The 16,463-nt window shown below is 44.0% G+C and overlaps 1 protein-coding gene across 3 annotated transcripts in view; it reads right to left on the bottom strand.

Moving 5' to 3' along the window:
* The window catches only part of LOC131234488 (CAAX prenyl protease 2), a 44,398-nt gene extending 34,927 nt beyond the window's left edge, over positions 1-9,471 (bottom strand). Inside the window, exon 1 of one of the 3 annotated variants that reach the window (XM_058231409.1) lies at positions 9,057-9,471. In XM_058231409.1, coding sequence (XP_058087392.1) covers positions 9,057-9,311 — 255 coding nt within the window. In that variant the 5' untranslated portion in view covers positions 9,312-9,471. The remainder of the gene's footprint in view (positions 1-9,056) is intronic. The other 2 variants (XM_058231408.1, XM_058231407.1) reach the window with 2 other exon arrangements.
* Between the last annotated feature and the right edge of the window lie 6,992 nt (positions 9,472-16,463).

Genomic DNA, 16,463 nt, shown 5'->3' with positions numbered 1-16,463 from the left:
AGAAATATGGATGGAAGAAGATTAGGGCGAATCGGGATAGGTATGGCTTCGCACCACGGTAATCAGCCCTTCGAGGAAGGGAGGGTTTCGCACCCAATTGAATCTCTACAACTCAAAAATTTAGAGCAAAAAAACACAACAATTTTATTAATCTTCATTGAGAAAAAAGACTAAAATGGATGCCTATTTATAATAAAACCCTATACCCCAAAACTAGTACTATGTGAGCAACTTATTACTTAAAGACGAAGTAATAAAAAATAACAACTAATCAAAGCAATCTAAACCGTCCATGATATTCCTAATAATAATAATAAGCAAAACCCAAAGTACTAGGTCACCTAGGGTAGTGGGTCATGATCATGAGATCCAATGATGGGATCCACATGATGATCGAGTCCACCCCAAGGAACCAAAACACAGTCCTCTAATTAGGAGGCCCTCTATGGATGTCGTCATCGATTCAGATCAAAGGTGGAGCCCTCCTCCTTGCATATGTGCGTAAGGGGGGCATGCATGTGCACGAGATGTCCCCATCACATGTTCCTCTAAATCTAGGGGAGAAATATGGTGCGTAATAATATCGTGATTTTTTATCACTCAAGATTACACCCTAGTTCTAGCTTCAAACGTTGCCAATACACAGCACAAAGGATGCCCGCCGTAAAGCCTAACAAGTGGCCTTTTGCAATGAACCCAAGCACTTGCATTCCATTGCGTATTGAGCAGTTCTTAATTAAGACAACCTTAATCATTCAATTCTCCCATCCGATTACAAACCACTAAAAATTTCTTTCTAACCGTCAATTTGATGGTTGCCAACTGGCCAGTTATGACCATTTGACCAGTGTCAATTTTGGGCTGCCGTCATCCACAATTGGGGCCCACAATTTGAACAGATGGTCATATATAGTACACACATGTTAGGTGGATGAATCACCAATATGAGAACAGTGGCTTTTTTTTTCTTTCTTTTTCTTTTTCTTTTCTTTTCTTCTTCTTCTCTTCTTTTTTTTTCTTTTTTTTTTTTTTAGAGAGAGAGAGAGAACTAAAATTTATTAAAAGCACACCAAAAAAGCACAAAAGAATGCAACCAAACTTTACAACTCATAGTAGAAATTAGCAAATTTAGTTGCCTTTACATAAGAAGCCCAACCCAACCCATTACATTTAATTTCCTTGATGACCTCTTGGGACCAAAAAAATCCTATTTCGAAAGCATTGCCCACAATCCCCCCAAATGGACCAAAAAACCGCCAAAATAAGTAATCTCCAAACAACTTTCCCAATTTCTCCAACCCCACCTCCGTGTCAAGTCTACAAGAGATCCGCGACAAACTTCGGCATTGCCCAAGCGATATGAAAAGCATCTAGAAAGTAGTCCCACACCTTTCGAGTAAACATGCAATGGAGGAAGAGGTGGTTAATCATTAGCACTCTCTTTCTTCCAACTAACCAAACAAAAGCCACCACCCAAGGGGGGGCTCCATAAGGGATGAGGGTTCCCACAAAATTTTAGGCTATTCCCGGAGTGAAATGATTCGAGCTCATTTGAGTCGAAGCTATGACGACGACGAACAGGACCTACGATCGCCACCCCGCAGCAGAAAATGCTGCAAACGCTTCGAGATCATCATCCAGTAACAGGGAATCAGAGGAATCAGGATCCTTAGAAGCACCAGCAGAAAGAGCAGAGGAGGCGGAAGATAAAGGAGGGACTGGTTGGAGACAGATTTCCTACCACAAGCGATCCTCGTTGCCCTATTGGTCCACGAAGAGGGATTTCTATCCAACCCTTTACGTCAAAGGGTTCCCGGAGGGGTGGTTTCCTCTCAACATCGAGAGGGTTTTTGGTCGAGCAGGTGCGGTCATGGACGTAGTAATGCCGAGAGACCGCTCTTTCAGAGGTTTCGCCCTCGTTAGAATGGCATCTAAAAGGGAGTTGGCTAGGGCAGTAGAGATGCTCCACGGGCAAAGTTTTGGAGGCACCCCCATGCTAGTGCAAAGGGTCAGGTTCAGCCCAACCAAGAGCGCTCAACAGAAGGATCCCATACCCATTCTACACAAAAAATCCTACCACAAAACCCCTAACCCCTTACCCGTGACAACGAAAAGCCTATCCTTCACAGACACTCTCCTCCAGCAAACCCTAACCGCTCAGCACAATGGCACCACCTCAGTTCCCAATATCGAATCTGCTCTCCAAAAGGATGACATCGCAGTCCCAGAAAAGGATCATACGCTGGAATCGGAAAAAATAGATATAAGGAAGAAAAACCCAAGAAATCCAGAGGAGGCCTACACTATTCGCATCAGCAAAGAGCGCATTGACCAATCCAAGAAGGAATTGAAGGACTTAGTGGTGATCAGAACGAGAGAAGGGGCATCGATTACACAAGTTAGGGAATGGATCGATGGGGTAAGTCGAATCCGTGCCTCCCAGTTCTCTAACAAACCCATCAGTTATAACGAGCTATGGGTGAAGCTCACCCCTGGTTTGAATCCGGATATTCTCATCACGGTAGGGGCACTGCACAAAGAAGGGCCAGTAATCTCAGTCCTCAGCTGGGAGGAATTTTCTTTGTTCGGCCACGAGGACGTCTGGATCCTCATTTGGGGGATTCCGCTCGAACTCTGGTACGATGAGTTCTTCATCACAGCAGGGAACCTTTTGGGATCGTTGATAGAATTAAATCTTAAAACCAATCTCGGCGTCGAGATGGCGGTCGTCAGGATGCGGGTGCAAAGGAAGAAGGGGGATCCTCTTCCAGCGCAGATTCAGGCAGCCATGGAAGACAAGGTGATCTCCCTTCCAATACAGCAGGAGGAAAAGTTGAGCCCCCTCCCGAGATGGGGTGACCTCTGGCAAGTCAGGGAAGCCACTGCCGTCTCCGGCAAGGCGGTGGTTTCCGGAGTGGAGAACGAGAGTCCTCCGAATCAGTACTCCCGAGGAGCACCGAACCCACTGCCTGACCCCCTCTCTGCAGCAATTAATTCAGGTATCAGCGAAACTTCGCTTCAGCCGACGCATGGCACTGCGAAAGACGCTCTCCCAATCTTAGAAGATTTCTTCGGGACAGGTGGCATCCCCACATCGAGTCCCTCAAGAAAGGCGATAGAAAGTCGCTTTCATCTCGACACGTTTCCTCCTTTCAAACATGCCAGTGCGATCAACTCGTGTGGAGAGGTTGAGGTGTGCGGCGTGACTGAAACGGCACGCGGGAGCCTCGAGGTAAGCTCCCTCCGGATGGGTGTCGTACCCGGACCCGAATCCGACCTTTTCTCGGGTCGTTCCAGTCCGGATATCCATCAAGATTCCGGATCCAGATTTCAGGACCCGAGTTTGTTAAACCTTAAACTCCCATCCGCACATTTCCCGACAGCAGAAAGAAGGGTAATAGCTCTCCCATCCAATCCGTCCGACACCATTGTCTTACTTCCAGAATATTCTAGTAAGGTAGACCCATCGCAGCTATTTCTCTCGCCTAGCCAATATCGCTCGAGAATGAAGATACAGGGGGTTGTCAGCCCAGAGTTAGACCAGGGCTCTCTTCTCTCAGAAAACCCGCCATCGCTGTCGTCGGTGCACTCTTCTCCCCCTTCATCGGTTTGCGACTGGTCAGAACAAGGTATTCTCGAGCTGTTCCAAGAGCATCCTGACCTAGAGGTCTTAGAAGCTGAACCCCTCCAAACTCGTGCCCGAGAAGAGTCAGTTATGGTAGAAAAAGCTTCTCATCTGTTGACAAAATCGAAAAGAACAAATCTCCTAAGATCCACAAAAAGAAATGGCTTAGAGATGTAATGGGACATGTGGGCAGGAAACTCGGGTTGTCTTTTGGTGACTGCCCGGAGGACTTTTTAGCACTCTTCCAATGTGTCGAAGCCAGCGAAAGACCTCTTGCTGTCCAGAAATCTCCCAGTGGTCGTCGATCAACTCCTCGCACCAACAAGGAATTGCGAAGTTTGGCGATAGGGCAGTGGAATTCAGAAATGCTTTTCAAAAGGGGCTCGGCCCAGGGAATTCGGGGGAGCTCTGTTCCTAAATGAGGTTGATTTCTTGGAACGTGAGGGGTGTGGGGTACAAACTCAAAAGACGAATAATAAAAGACACCAGTGACAGGTACAAGCCAGATATTATTTGTCTTCAAGAAACCAAGACCAACAGTTTCAATGACAGGCTGATGGGTTCTCTCTAGAAGGCAACAGATGCGAAATGGGTTGCTCTTGACTCAAAAGGCAGTGTAGGAGGTATTTTGCTAGCTTGGAAGTCCTCTCTCTGGCAGCTCCTTAGCAGTTGGTCTGGTAGATTCTCGGTCTCTGCAGTGTTATAGCATGTCTCTTCAGGTTTTACTTGCCTTTTCTCTTCAGTTTACGAGCCCCTTCTAAAGGGGACAGGAAGTTGTTCTAGGAGGAGCTCTCAGCCTCCAAACAGAAGTTCTCAGGTGCGTGCTGCATAGCAGGGGATTTTAACATAATCAGGGCAGCCAATGAGAAATCGCATGGTCAGTCAGTTACAACAACAATGAATTCGTTTTCTCGCTGGATTGAAGAGGAGGAATTGGTGGATCTGCCTCTTCTTGGGGCCAGATTTACCGGGTCAAATGGTAAAGCAGATCCAACAATGTGCAGGCTGGACAGAATCCTAGTTTCTTCCCAGTGGCTCGACCAATACCCCCTATCCTCCCAATCTGTTCTTCCCAGGACAACGTCAAACCACTGCCCCATCTCTTTAGAAGTGAAGGAGCAGAATTGGGGTCCCAAACCTTTCCGTTTCGGCATTTCCTGGCTCAAAATAGAAGGGTTCTCGAAAAAGGTTGCAGACTGGTGGGCTGGGTTCCAAGTAGAAGGCTCTCCCGATTTCAGGTTGTCCTCCAAGTTGAAGCAGTTGAAGTCCGAGTAAAGCAATGGCGTAGGCGAGAGCTTCAAAGCAGGGAGCAGGAATCAAATTTGCTATTAGCTGAATTGTCGGCTATAGATGCACAGGCAGAGGTAGAAATGTTGTCTTCCAAAACTCAGGCTAGAAGAGTTCATTTGCTTCAATCCATTGCAAGAAGGGCCCTCGAAAAAGAGATATCTTGGAAGCAAAAATCTCGGTTGGCCTGGATTAAAGAGGGTGACAGGAATACGCGTTTTTTCCATTCCATGGCAAGTTTGCATGAGAGAAACAACAAAATCAGCAGGGTGGGTGGGGTTCGTATAGAAGACAAAGATGCTATAGCTGACAAGATGGTCTCCTTCTATAGCTCCCTTCTTAACAGAAAAGAGTGGAGCAGGCCTAGACTGGATGGCATTCAGTTCAACAGAATTACAACGAAGGAGGCAGAATCGTTGGAAGCTCCTTTCTCTAGGGAAGAAATTAATCAGGCAGTAGCCTCTCTCGGAGCCAATAAGGCCCCAGGTCCGGACGGTTTTCTGATCTCCTTTTACTCTCATTTTTGGGAGGTGATTCAAACAGATGTTATAGATTTTTTAAACGACTTCCACAAAAGGAGCAGAGTCTCTACTAGTCTTGGGGCCACGTTCATAGCTCTCGTTCCGAAACTGACAAGCGTTGCTTCTCCCAAAGATTTTAGGCCAATCAGCTTATTGGGGGGGGCCTTATAAGATCCTCGCAAAAGTCTTGGCAACGCGTTTGAGGAAGATAATAGGGAAGCTGATTTCAGAAAATCAGAATGCTTTTATAGCCGGCAGACAGATTGTTGACGCAGCCCTCGGCGCTAATGAATGTTTGGATGCTAGTTCCAGATCAGGTCAAAAACATATTATATGCAAACTGGACATCGAAAAGGCCTACGATCATGTAGACTGGGGTTTTTTGCAGTATTTGTTAAAGTGTATGGGGTTTGAAGATAAATGGAGAGCCTGGATGGGAGAATGCGTTAGCTCGCCCCTCTTTTCCGTCCTTCTCAATGGCTCCCCTAAGGGGTTTTTTAAAAGCTCAAGAGGTTTGAGGTAGCGAGAACCCCTTTCCCCTTTCTTATTTCTAATTGTGGGGGAGGCTCTGTCTAGAATGCTCCTTAAAGGTCAAGAGGAAGGTCTCTTCAGCGGGATAAAAATCAAAGGTATGCCAAGGCCGATTTCTCACATTCAGTATGCAAATGATATCCTTATTTTCTCTGACGCCTCAATCGAAAAGGTGGAAAATCTTCGAACCACTATCCGTTGTTTCCAAGCAGTTTCTGGTTTGAAAGTAAACTTGGCGAAATCAAAAATTATTGGGATCAATATGGAAAGAGCAGAGGTTGAATCTCTGGCCCAAGTCTTTGAATGTGCAGCTGCTTCCCTTCCGTCTTCATTCGTGGGTCTTTCGTTATGCATTGGAAAGCCGTCCAAAACTGTTTGGGACAAAGTTATCAGCAGATTTCAGTTGAATTTGGCGAGATGGAAAAGTCAATACCTCTCTTTAGGTGGCCACCTCACCTTAACAAAAGCTACCCTATCGAATCTCCCTATATACTTTGTCTCTTCTCAAATGCCCGGCATTGATAATAGCGACTATGGATAAATTGAGGCGGGATTTCCTTTGGCGCAGAAAGGAAGATAGGAAGAAGTTTCATCTCCTAAATTGGTCAGAGGTTTGCCAGCAATTATTGATCGGAGGAGGCGGGATCAAAGACCTCAAAGCAATGAATAAAGCTCTTCTCGGTAAGTGGATCTGGAGGCAAGGGGCGGAAAAAGGGAGTCTCTGGATTTCCATCATCAAGGCTAAATATGGAACATCTTCTAGCGGTTGGTGGTCTCAGGAATCTTCTCTACAAGGCGTCGCACATCTAGAAAGATATTATGAAAATGAAAAATGACGTCCTCTCAGCTGTTGGTTTCGTGCTCGGCAATGGTGCCAAAATTCGGTTTTGGGACAACATCTGGATTGGGGATCAGCCGCTAAAGATTGCTTTCCCTAAAATATTCCTTCTTGCCTCTTCTACAGATTCGGTCGTTGCTGATCATTATGCAGTTATTGCCAGGAAAATGGTCTGGAATGTGCAATGCAAACAGGGCCTCCAAGATTGGGCGACTCGAGAATTTGCGGGCCTTCTGGAGAGGATATTCGCAGCTGCCCCCTCCCTTTCGTCTGAGGACAGCATCTATTGGAGGCCAAAAAAATCCTCCTCTTTCTCTGTTCGGTCCCTCTATAATCAGGTGCACATGCAGCAGCCTTCCCCCAAGGCAAATCATTCTTTCCTTTGGAAATACCGAGCGTCCCCAAAGGTTCTCACTTTCGGTTGGCTGGTCGGAAAAAAAAAGAATCCTGACAGTGGACAACCTGACGAGGAAAGGGATGATTTTGCCCAACATTTGCCTATGTTGTATGCGGGCAGAAGAGTTTGTTGATCACTTGCTCCTGCACTACTCTTTCATTCAGTCCATATGGGCCGATTTTCTGCCTCGGTTCAACTTACACTGGTGTTTTCCGAGCGAGGTGAACCAGCTCCTTCAGGCGTGGCATGGGGTGAAATTAGGAAAAGTAAAAACGATAATCTGGAGAATGGCCATTCTCGCCGTCTGGTGGTCCGTTTGGGGAGAGAGGAACAATAGATGCTTCAGGAATTCCTTCAATTTTGCAGGGGTGGTTGCGTCTAAGGCTAAACGGTTCATGATCGAATGGGCTACAAATGTTAAGGGTCTTTTTGGTTGTGATTTTTTCTTTTTAGGAGTATAGTTGCTGCCTGCCCTCTTAGCAGGCAATTTTCTTTTCTGTTTCCTTTTTCTTCTTAATGATATCATCTTTTAAGGAAAAAAAGGGGGGGGCGGGCGCTCCATAAGACCACATATGAAATAGGAAGGAATGAGGTTGAGACGATCCACATACCAAGTTGAAGAAAGATCAAACAGAGAGGTGGCCCGAAGTATGGACATGCAAGAATAACGAATCCTCCTCTTGAGCTGAAGCGACCACATTTTTCAGGTGAGACAACAATTCAAACAGCTCTTATAATTTCCTCCTCTGTCAAATTCCTACGGCACGGAAGAGCACACAACACAAACCCGCCAACTATCGAGTAGCATCAGTTAGCGGAGATGAATCTATCCAAAGCAATGAAGGCCAACTTGGGGAAATCTTCTTGAAACATCCGATCTCCACACCAAACATCCAACCAAAAGTGAATGCGATTTCCAATCCCCAAGGAAAAGGAAATCCCTCTACTAAACAGATGCACAACCAAAGTAACCACTTTCCAAATACTAGAAGCATGGTATAGAGATGAACACTTCACTTCCATACCAGATTTGATAACAATAATCTCCCTCCTAAACAGTATGGTGAATGCACACCAGATATTAAAAATCCTAGCTTTACACTCAAAAGGACCGAAACTATTATCAGCCATTGATTGCAGCTGTCATGGCCAATATAACAAACAGACATAACAAGCAAAAGCATTATAACACTATAAATAGAAATGGTCACACAACTAGTTGTCGTGTGGGGCCCACGATGGTGTTTGTAAGACATCTCGCCCATCCAGCAAGGTTGTCCCATCATGAAAATGAGTTGTCCCAGAAATCAGGTCAATCCAACTATCAGGTGGGGCACACCAAAAAACTCCACATTCACGTGGTGTGGCCCACCTGCTAGTTGGATCAGCCTGAGTTTCTGGGACACCCATTTTCATGATGGGACAACCTTACTGGATAGGCTAGATATCATACAAACACCATGGCGGGCCCCACACACCAACTAGTTAGGCATACAGCTAGTTGTGAGAGAACATTCCTCCACTGTAAATGCCCTTCAGTTACGACTAAATGGCATTATTGTTTTAATCATGAAATTCAATAATTAGATGTATGATGGCCACATCAGACTGAAATTATGGACATTCCCTCGAAAAAATCAACTACTTTTAACGGCAAAATTGGAAACAGAAATTCCAGCCGTTGTAACACTGTCACAACAGCCATGTAATGCACCAGTAGGCCATATTTCTTCGAACGATTCTACTACTGAAATTACAAATGCACCCGAGCAGGTTTCGGGATTGAATCAGTCGTATAAACCGAAAGAAAGCGTAAATCTCTGGAATTCTCAATAAAGAGGGAGTTAGGGAGGTTACCGGGAGGAGGAGTGCCGAGGCGAAGGCGGACACGATCGAGGATATGGCAGCGCATACGAACCGTCGGATCATGAAGCTCTTTACGGAGGTTGGATGAGGCAGTCGGAGGATGAGGGTGGGCGAGTAGAGAATGGCGACGTAGAAGACTGCCATGGCCGTACACGCGGCCACAGCGGTTGCCTTTGGAACGGATGCTTCCGCCATTTCAAGAGGCGCGAAGGCTCGCGAGTCTGATTCGAGATGGGGTTTCTCCATGGAAGGGTGCGAGTAAGGAATGCGAGGAGATGGGAAGAGATAGAGAGGGAGGGAGGAGGACTGAAGAAGCTGTCAGCGTGGAATTTCATAGATGCTTGGGAGACAGGAAACGCGATGTCTCTTGCTTTTCTCATTTCTCCTTGCTTTCGGGACAGTGACTGGTCGGCGTTCAGTAGTCCGCGAGGCTAAGTGAAATCGCAGTCCTCGCGATACAACTGTGCAAGAGCCACGCTAGCGTACCTCCCGTACGGGACTTGAATTCTCTAAAACACATCTTGTGCATGTAAAATCCACACCGTCTATCAGGTTCTATCTTAGATGTTAGATTCCAGGACCAAAATCCAGTCAAATCCATAACTCATATGGGCCACACCATATGGAAAAGAATGCCACCTATAGTTTTTGTGTGAGACCACCAGGTATGTATCTTTCATCGAATCCATGGTGTAACTCAAGAGGACGATCAGAAGATTAAAAATAATAAATAAATAAATAAATAAAAATAAACAGAGAGATGGGCCCATCTTAAAGGATAATCTACTTCCGTAAGTACATACCAATGAAAGTTTCATGAGATCCATCCCGTCCATCAGATACCTTGCCTTGTGTTCATCGTGGAATTCAAAAGTCATAATGATTGGAAACTTAGGTAGGCCACATCATAATAATAATTGGGAGGGGACGTCGGTCATTAATTTTGTGCAGGGCCTACCGTGGGGTTTATGTCTCATCCATCCATTCATATTACGTGTGTCATCGGGATGAAAGGATGGCCCAAAATTTGTAGAATTCCAAAACTCAGGTGGGCCATAATATGATATTTGGAGGGTACTGCTTAATCAACCTGATATTTGGGATCAGGGTCGGACAAGGAGATGAACGGATTGGATTTGATGAACTTTAAATCCCTTCTCTAAGGGACGCGGGTTAGCTACACGACATGCAAGATTCTCTAATGACGTGACGTCACTTAGTCATGTGGGCCTACCATAATGCATGTATTATATCCACCTCCATCCATTTGGAGTAATTATCCGAGGTAAATAGGATGATCCTAAACTAAAGTGCACACTCCCCATAAAATAGTGAGAATTGAACGCCTACCATTACAAAACTTTTTGAAGGCTATTAAAGTTTTCAATGAGACTGATATTGAATTTGAGCTGCACGCAAGCTGACTTTGCTCAGTTCGCTCGGGCCTGTTTGGCCGGACCAATCCCATGGTATTAGAAGGGATGGGATCGCGATATCCTGAGATATGCATGACAAGCTAAACAAACTTGGTGAACTTGTCCGGGATATAAGCAATCCCATGGATCTTAAAACAATCCACTGACATCATCATCATTACCTTAAAATTGATCTCATCCCTTAGTTGGACAAATTGGAAGGTAAAATCCCGGGATATGCCGGGGTGCCAAACAGACCCAGTGAACTTGTCCTAGGATATAGCATTCTCATAGATCTTAAACCAATCCACTGACACCACCATCATTACCTTAAAATCCATCTCATCCCTCCTAATCCCATGGGATTCGCCCGGCCAAACAGGCCCTCACTGGATTGGACTCAAATAAGCTCGACTTTAGCTCCAAAATTTTCGAGTTTCTAAGCTCATCCGAGCTCTACTCAACTCAAATCAGCTCCAATCGATCCGACTCAACTCACTCGTTCTCTTGATATAAATATCAGCTTTATTAAAAAAAAAAAAACCTACTCCTTTATGTAATTTTCATTTCTCTCAATCAACTGGCACTCTCTCTCTCTCTCTCTCTCTCTCTCTCTCTCTCTCTCTCTCTCTGTGTGTGCCTGAGCCACCCATCTCTTCATCTATGTCTCTTGAGCTTATGAACAAGTTGGATTTCAAATAAACACCATGGGAGGAAGGTTTTAACGATGAATGTGAATGTCCCTATTATTTTCAGTAGTGGGTCCACTTGAGCTTTAGATCTACTTTATTTTGTATCATTTCTTGAAATGATTTCTCTAAATAGATTGATGGATACAAAATATACACCATGGTGAGGCCCATAGGACTTGGTGACATCACTTCAACCGCTGCTAATGTGGCAATTGAAGCAGTCACTTGCTAACCATCGTCCCTCTACATGGGGCGTGGCTTTGGTGGATCCCTGACCGTGGGGCTCACATTGATATATTTGACTTACACTCACGACGTCTATTGGTCCTTACAGCTCATTTTAGTAATTATTGTAAAATTGAAGTAGTTCCAAATCTCAGGTAAACCATACCTTTAAGAAACAACAGTGATTGACTATTAAAATTTTATTGAGAGCTATAAAGTTCTAGATCAAGTTGACTTTGTGTGGTCCTTTCATCCATGTCTTTATGGCCTTGTCAACAGGTTTGATAGCAAATAAGCATTTTCATGACCCCCAAGAAGTTTTTAATGGTAATTATTTAATCTTTATTGTTTCATGTGTTGTGATCTACCTAAGATTTAGATTTGTTTTATTTTTTGGATCACGCTACATAAGTATCTCTCAAAACAGATGGGCAAATATAAGGAAAATGCATCAAGGTGAGCATGACAGTCAGGGAACCATCCACCTCCACCGATGCCGCGCCCCTCCACGTGAGTAGGGTTGTCAATGGACCAGGTTGACCCGATGGGCTTCCGTGCTTAGCCCGCGTTAGGCCAGGTTTGGGCTGGTTTATCAGGCTCAATGATCGTGTTCAAACTTAAATCAGGAGTCCAATTGTAAATCGAGTTGGCTTTGGCCTTGGCCTCATCACTCCAAAAGCCCAAAGCCCAAAGGGTAGGCAAGATATGCTTCGCCTTTATTGTTTTTAACCAGCCCATGGAAAGTTACTGCAGTTGAAAGCTGTCTAGGTCCCACAAAAATGCACATGATAAATCTACTATGTTCATCTGTTTTAGGATAGAAATCAAAAAATTAGTTATATCCAGTACTAATGTGGGCCATACCATGTAAATTGTAGGGAACAAACGCTCACCATTGGAAACTTTGTGTGGGCCACAGAAGTTTTATTTCAGAATGATATTTGTTGCTACGGTTTCGTTGGCATATAAATGTCGCCGTCAGCTCCAGGAAGGTTTCAACAGTATGCTTTTTTGTTCCTACTGTTTCATTTTGTGCGGTTATCATGAGTTTCGGATCTATCCGAATTTTAGATCCCTGTCCTATTGTCGTCTTGAAAAAACAATGGACGGAGTGTATTTGTCAAGAACATTTCTGTGGGCCCCACCAACTTCTGACTATGGGAACTTCCTTTGCCCAACAGCATCCCAGAGTCCCAACCGCGCAACGTGTGGGTCAAATGCAGTTGTAAACCCCAGAAACTTTCATCTTCCCAAAAACATAAAATGAATTAGGTGTGGACCGGCCTCACTTAAGACATGCCTCTAGCGTATCATTTTATGGTATGATCCCATAGATGAGGCAAACCCAAAACTTAGATGGACCATACAATAGGAAACAGTGCATTGGACTATTAACATTGTATAACTTGTAACAGGCCACAAAAGTTTTGGATCAAGATGATATTTGTTTTTTCCTTCGTAATGTGGATATTAGTGATGCACCGTTTAGAGTATATTAGAGGATGAGGTATCACTGACAGAGCACCGGAGCAGAAGAGTTAATGTGGATAGATGCCGGGTCCACCGGACCCATTTTCTTATGCGTTACAAGTGCAGGAGCGGCATAACCGCACCTTGACCGCTGGCCCATGTGATAGATTCCACACCCTATTGCATGGGTGTTTTAGTTTTAGGTGACTTTTTATTATTTTCCTTATTTTCAGGAGCTTTAGTATACTTTTTGTTTATTCTGTGCCTTATATATACATTATGAGAAACCCTATGTTTATTTTTAAATGAATGAGAATTTGTATGCTTTTCTTCCTTTTTTACCAAAAAGATTAGGATTTCAGGATTGGTCGTTCGGTATCAAGGATTCCACCTCAGTTTTAGGATTGGCCCTTAGGTATTGAGAATTCCACTTCGGTTTTAGATTTTCACTCTTTTTAGATTTTTGAAGTGCAGAAAAATGTAATAATCACCCGTCTTTTTTTCTTTGATGCCTTAAAATCCATACTTTCTTTCATCTCGAACCCATATCTTTCGTTCCTCTCTAAATATTCTCTTTTAGTTTGAACCTGACTGAACGATTTCATTTATGTGTTGAGATTTGCTTAATCCCCTTAATTGAAAATAGCTAGTTGAGTAATTTTATTATTTAAATATCTTTAACTTAATTATACATGCATATAGGGTTAAGCCATCACATGTCCCTGCATCACTTCATATAGGTTTATGTGATCTTATTAATAGGTTGTATGGCAAATAAAAATCACAAAAACATTATAATTGTTGATGAAAAAATCTGGTCTACCCTTTTTAAACTTTCAAGTACCTGCATAGGAAGAAGACAAAGGAAACCTCGGCTAGAGCAAGGGACCCCCTAATGCTAAAGTCGAGCTAAGAATCTGGGTATGGTAGTATCGAGGGATTTTAGGTGAGAGATTTTGCGTAACTTCCACCATTAGAGATGCTCCTATTTATAGTCAAGGAGAGGCAATGGCGTAGAGGAGATCTCCCTATTTAGTATGAACGTATTATAAAGGGATTCGGATCTCCAACACGTGGGAGAATCTCCCGAGATCCTTAACGAATATCTCAGGATCCTGAGCATGTCGCGGATATCCTCCGAGATCTTTGGAGAAGATCTCGGGCAGATCTCTGTTCATAACCCCAAGTGTAGGGTCGTGATACAGTAATAATCTCAGTGAGATCGAGGTTGAATCCATATGTACTAATCTCGTGTATATTTTAAAAGCAACTAGAAGTACAACTAGAAAAAGAGATAATTTTAAATTTGAAATAAATGAAGTAATTGTGAGGGATTTAATTAGAAATTTAAGAATTCAAAGGTAGGAATATGGTTTTCAAGGATCCACTTGCAGCAAGCATGGTGATACAATGCTTGATTTAAGGACATAACTGAAATCGGAGTCCTATCTTATCCAGTTGGAAGATATAGCAATAAAACTAATTATGAGTTTCCTTTAACTTGATTCTCAACGGATGAGAGTTATGAGGATTGGAAGTGATTCCATCATTTAGTCATGCCCAGAAGAGAATGACAAACAACGGGATATACCGATCCCGTAACTAAACATAGGAGAATTGTAAAGATTATAGGGGATTTCATCACCCAACCATGCCCAGGGGACAATGGTGAATAACAAGATTTCCTAATTTCACGATCTCAAAGCATGAAAAGAAAATACTCAAAATTATTGCAAATCTATTGTAATTTGAGTCACAACAAATTATTAAAAACTGAAAGTATTCCTTGAATATCAAACTAGAATCAAAGAGAGTTCAACATAAACATGAATCAAAGCAATAAAAACATCCCATCACGCTACAAGCTTCACCTCTTAGCCCCGTACCTTCAATACACGGGTGTTGCCTTTTAAACCCACACTAAACTAAAAATTACTTAGGTTAACCAAAATGTAAACTCGACATACGCAGGAGGGGGATTCCCGTCGACATTAGAGCCATCCATCAGGGTCTCAAGGAGCCAGAATACTCCCTACGACAATCAGGAAGGTGAGACCACTCGAACACTCAAAGTTCAAGCCATTATGCTAGTTAATTCTGGTGCAACACACTTGTCACTAACACTTTAGAATTCGTTAGCTACAAACGAAGCTTTCATCATAACTAATACCCTATATTAACCGTTGAAAAAGTTTGTCAGGCCCACCTGATCGGTGGATCACGACCTATGGGCTAATGATGGCCCAAGGATGTATGTAACGGGCCACCCAGGACTCACTATTAACCCAAAGTGAACCAGGATCCCTGGGTACTATCCCCCAATGCAAATGAACGGAGTAGATCATGGTAATCACATTTCAGCGGACCCCTACACAATGCATGTACACAAAGGGTGCTTGGGCATGAGGTGTACTAAACCCAATGCTCGGTCAAACTAGCTCTGACCGAGCATTTTGCAAATATCTTCTGCTCTCTGTTTCAAACCGACCCACTTCAAGCCTGTAAGTGGGCCACCACAACCATTTTCCGAGCATTATGAACCGTTCAAATCTTTCATGGGACCCACATGATCAAAACGGTATAGCCGTTTGATCATTTGTAAACGGACGAAGGAGATTGAACGCCACCGTCCAATCCATGCCAAAACCAGTCCGACCGAGGGCCTGTGAAAAGAGGGAGAGAGAAACCGACTTCCTCTTAGGGAAGGGCAAAGCTCGGCCGTCCACGATGAGGACGATCACGACCGTCCGTCCCTCTCTCACTGGCTATAAAAGGAGGGCACTGTAGCCCTTAAAATCTACGCCAAGAGAAAGAGAAAGAGATTGTAGGAGAAACAAGGAGTTGGGAGCTGAGAGTGTGAGAAGGTGAGAGAGGCTACAACCATTCCGGGGGGAAAATATTTTTATCTTGTCCATTTCTCATTTCCTGATAGCTTTTCCTTAGGTTGTTTCTCATTTTTTTTTCTCCTTTGTAGCATTAGCTAGTAATGATGCACACCTGGAACCGAATGATGGCTGTAACTCGGGTCAGAGATTAGCCAAGTAATGGCTAAAATCAGACCAAGAGATAGGCTAGAAGACAACCCATTCTCAGACCCTGATCAAGCCAATCAATGGCTGTGGAACGGTATGAGGAAATAGTGATGTTGGGTCCCTATTTTGGGCTAGGACTGAGCCAACAAATGGCCCTGTTCCAGGTTGAAATCCAACCCAACTGAAACCCTGTTTCAAGCAGGAACTAGGCCAATCAATGGCCTTGGTTCTGAGCTAAAACCAAGACCAAATGTTAGTCATGTGGAGCTCTGTTCTGGAACAGGAAGCGTGCTTCAAACAGGCCCATTTGGAGCTTTATTTTGAGCTCTCTATAGAGCTTTGAAACTAGCTCGGGTTCGGGTTGGAGACCAGCCAATCAATGGTTGTGAAACAGTTAAGAAAAACAATAGGATTTGTCTCTGCTTTGGGCTGAAGACAGGCCTCATGGTGACCCTGTTCGGGAGCTGGAAAAGGCCAAACAATGGTTGGGTTTCAGACAGACTACGGGCCCTGATGGCAGTGGAGAATGAAGCCTAGCAAAAGCCCTAGTTGTGTGAAGACAAG

The sequence above is a fragment of the Magnolia sinica genome, chromosome 19 (genome assembly GCF_029962835.1).
Source record: "Magnolia sinica isolate HGM2019 chromosome 19, MsV1, whole genome shotgun sequence".
Lineage (NCBI taxonomy): Eukaryota > Viridiplantae > Streptophyta > Magnoliopsida > Magnoliales > Magnoliaceae > Magnolia > Magnolia sinica.
The sequence above is the reverse complement of the archived record's forward strand: the minus strand, read 5'-3'. Positions and strand labels throughout refer to the sequence as shown.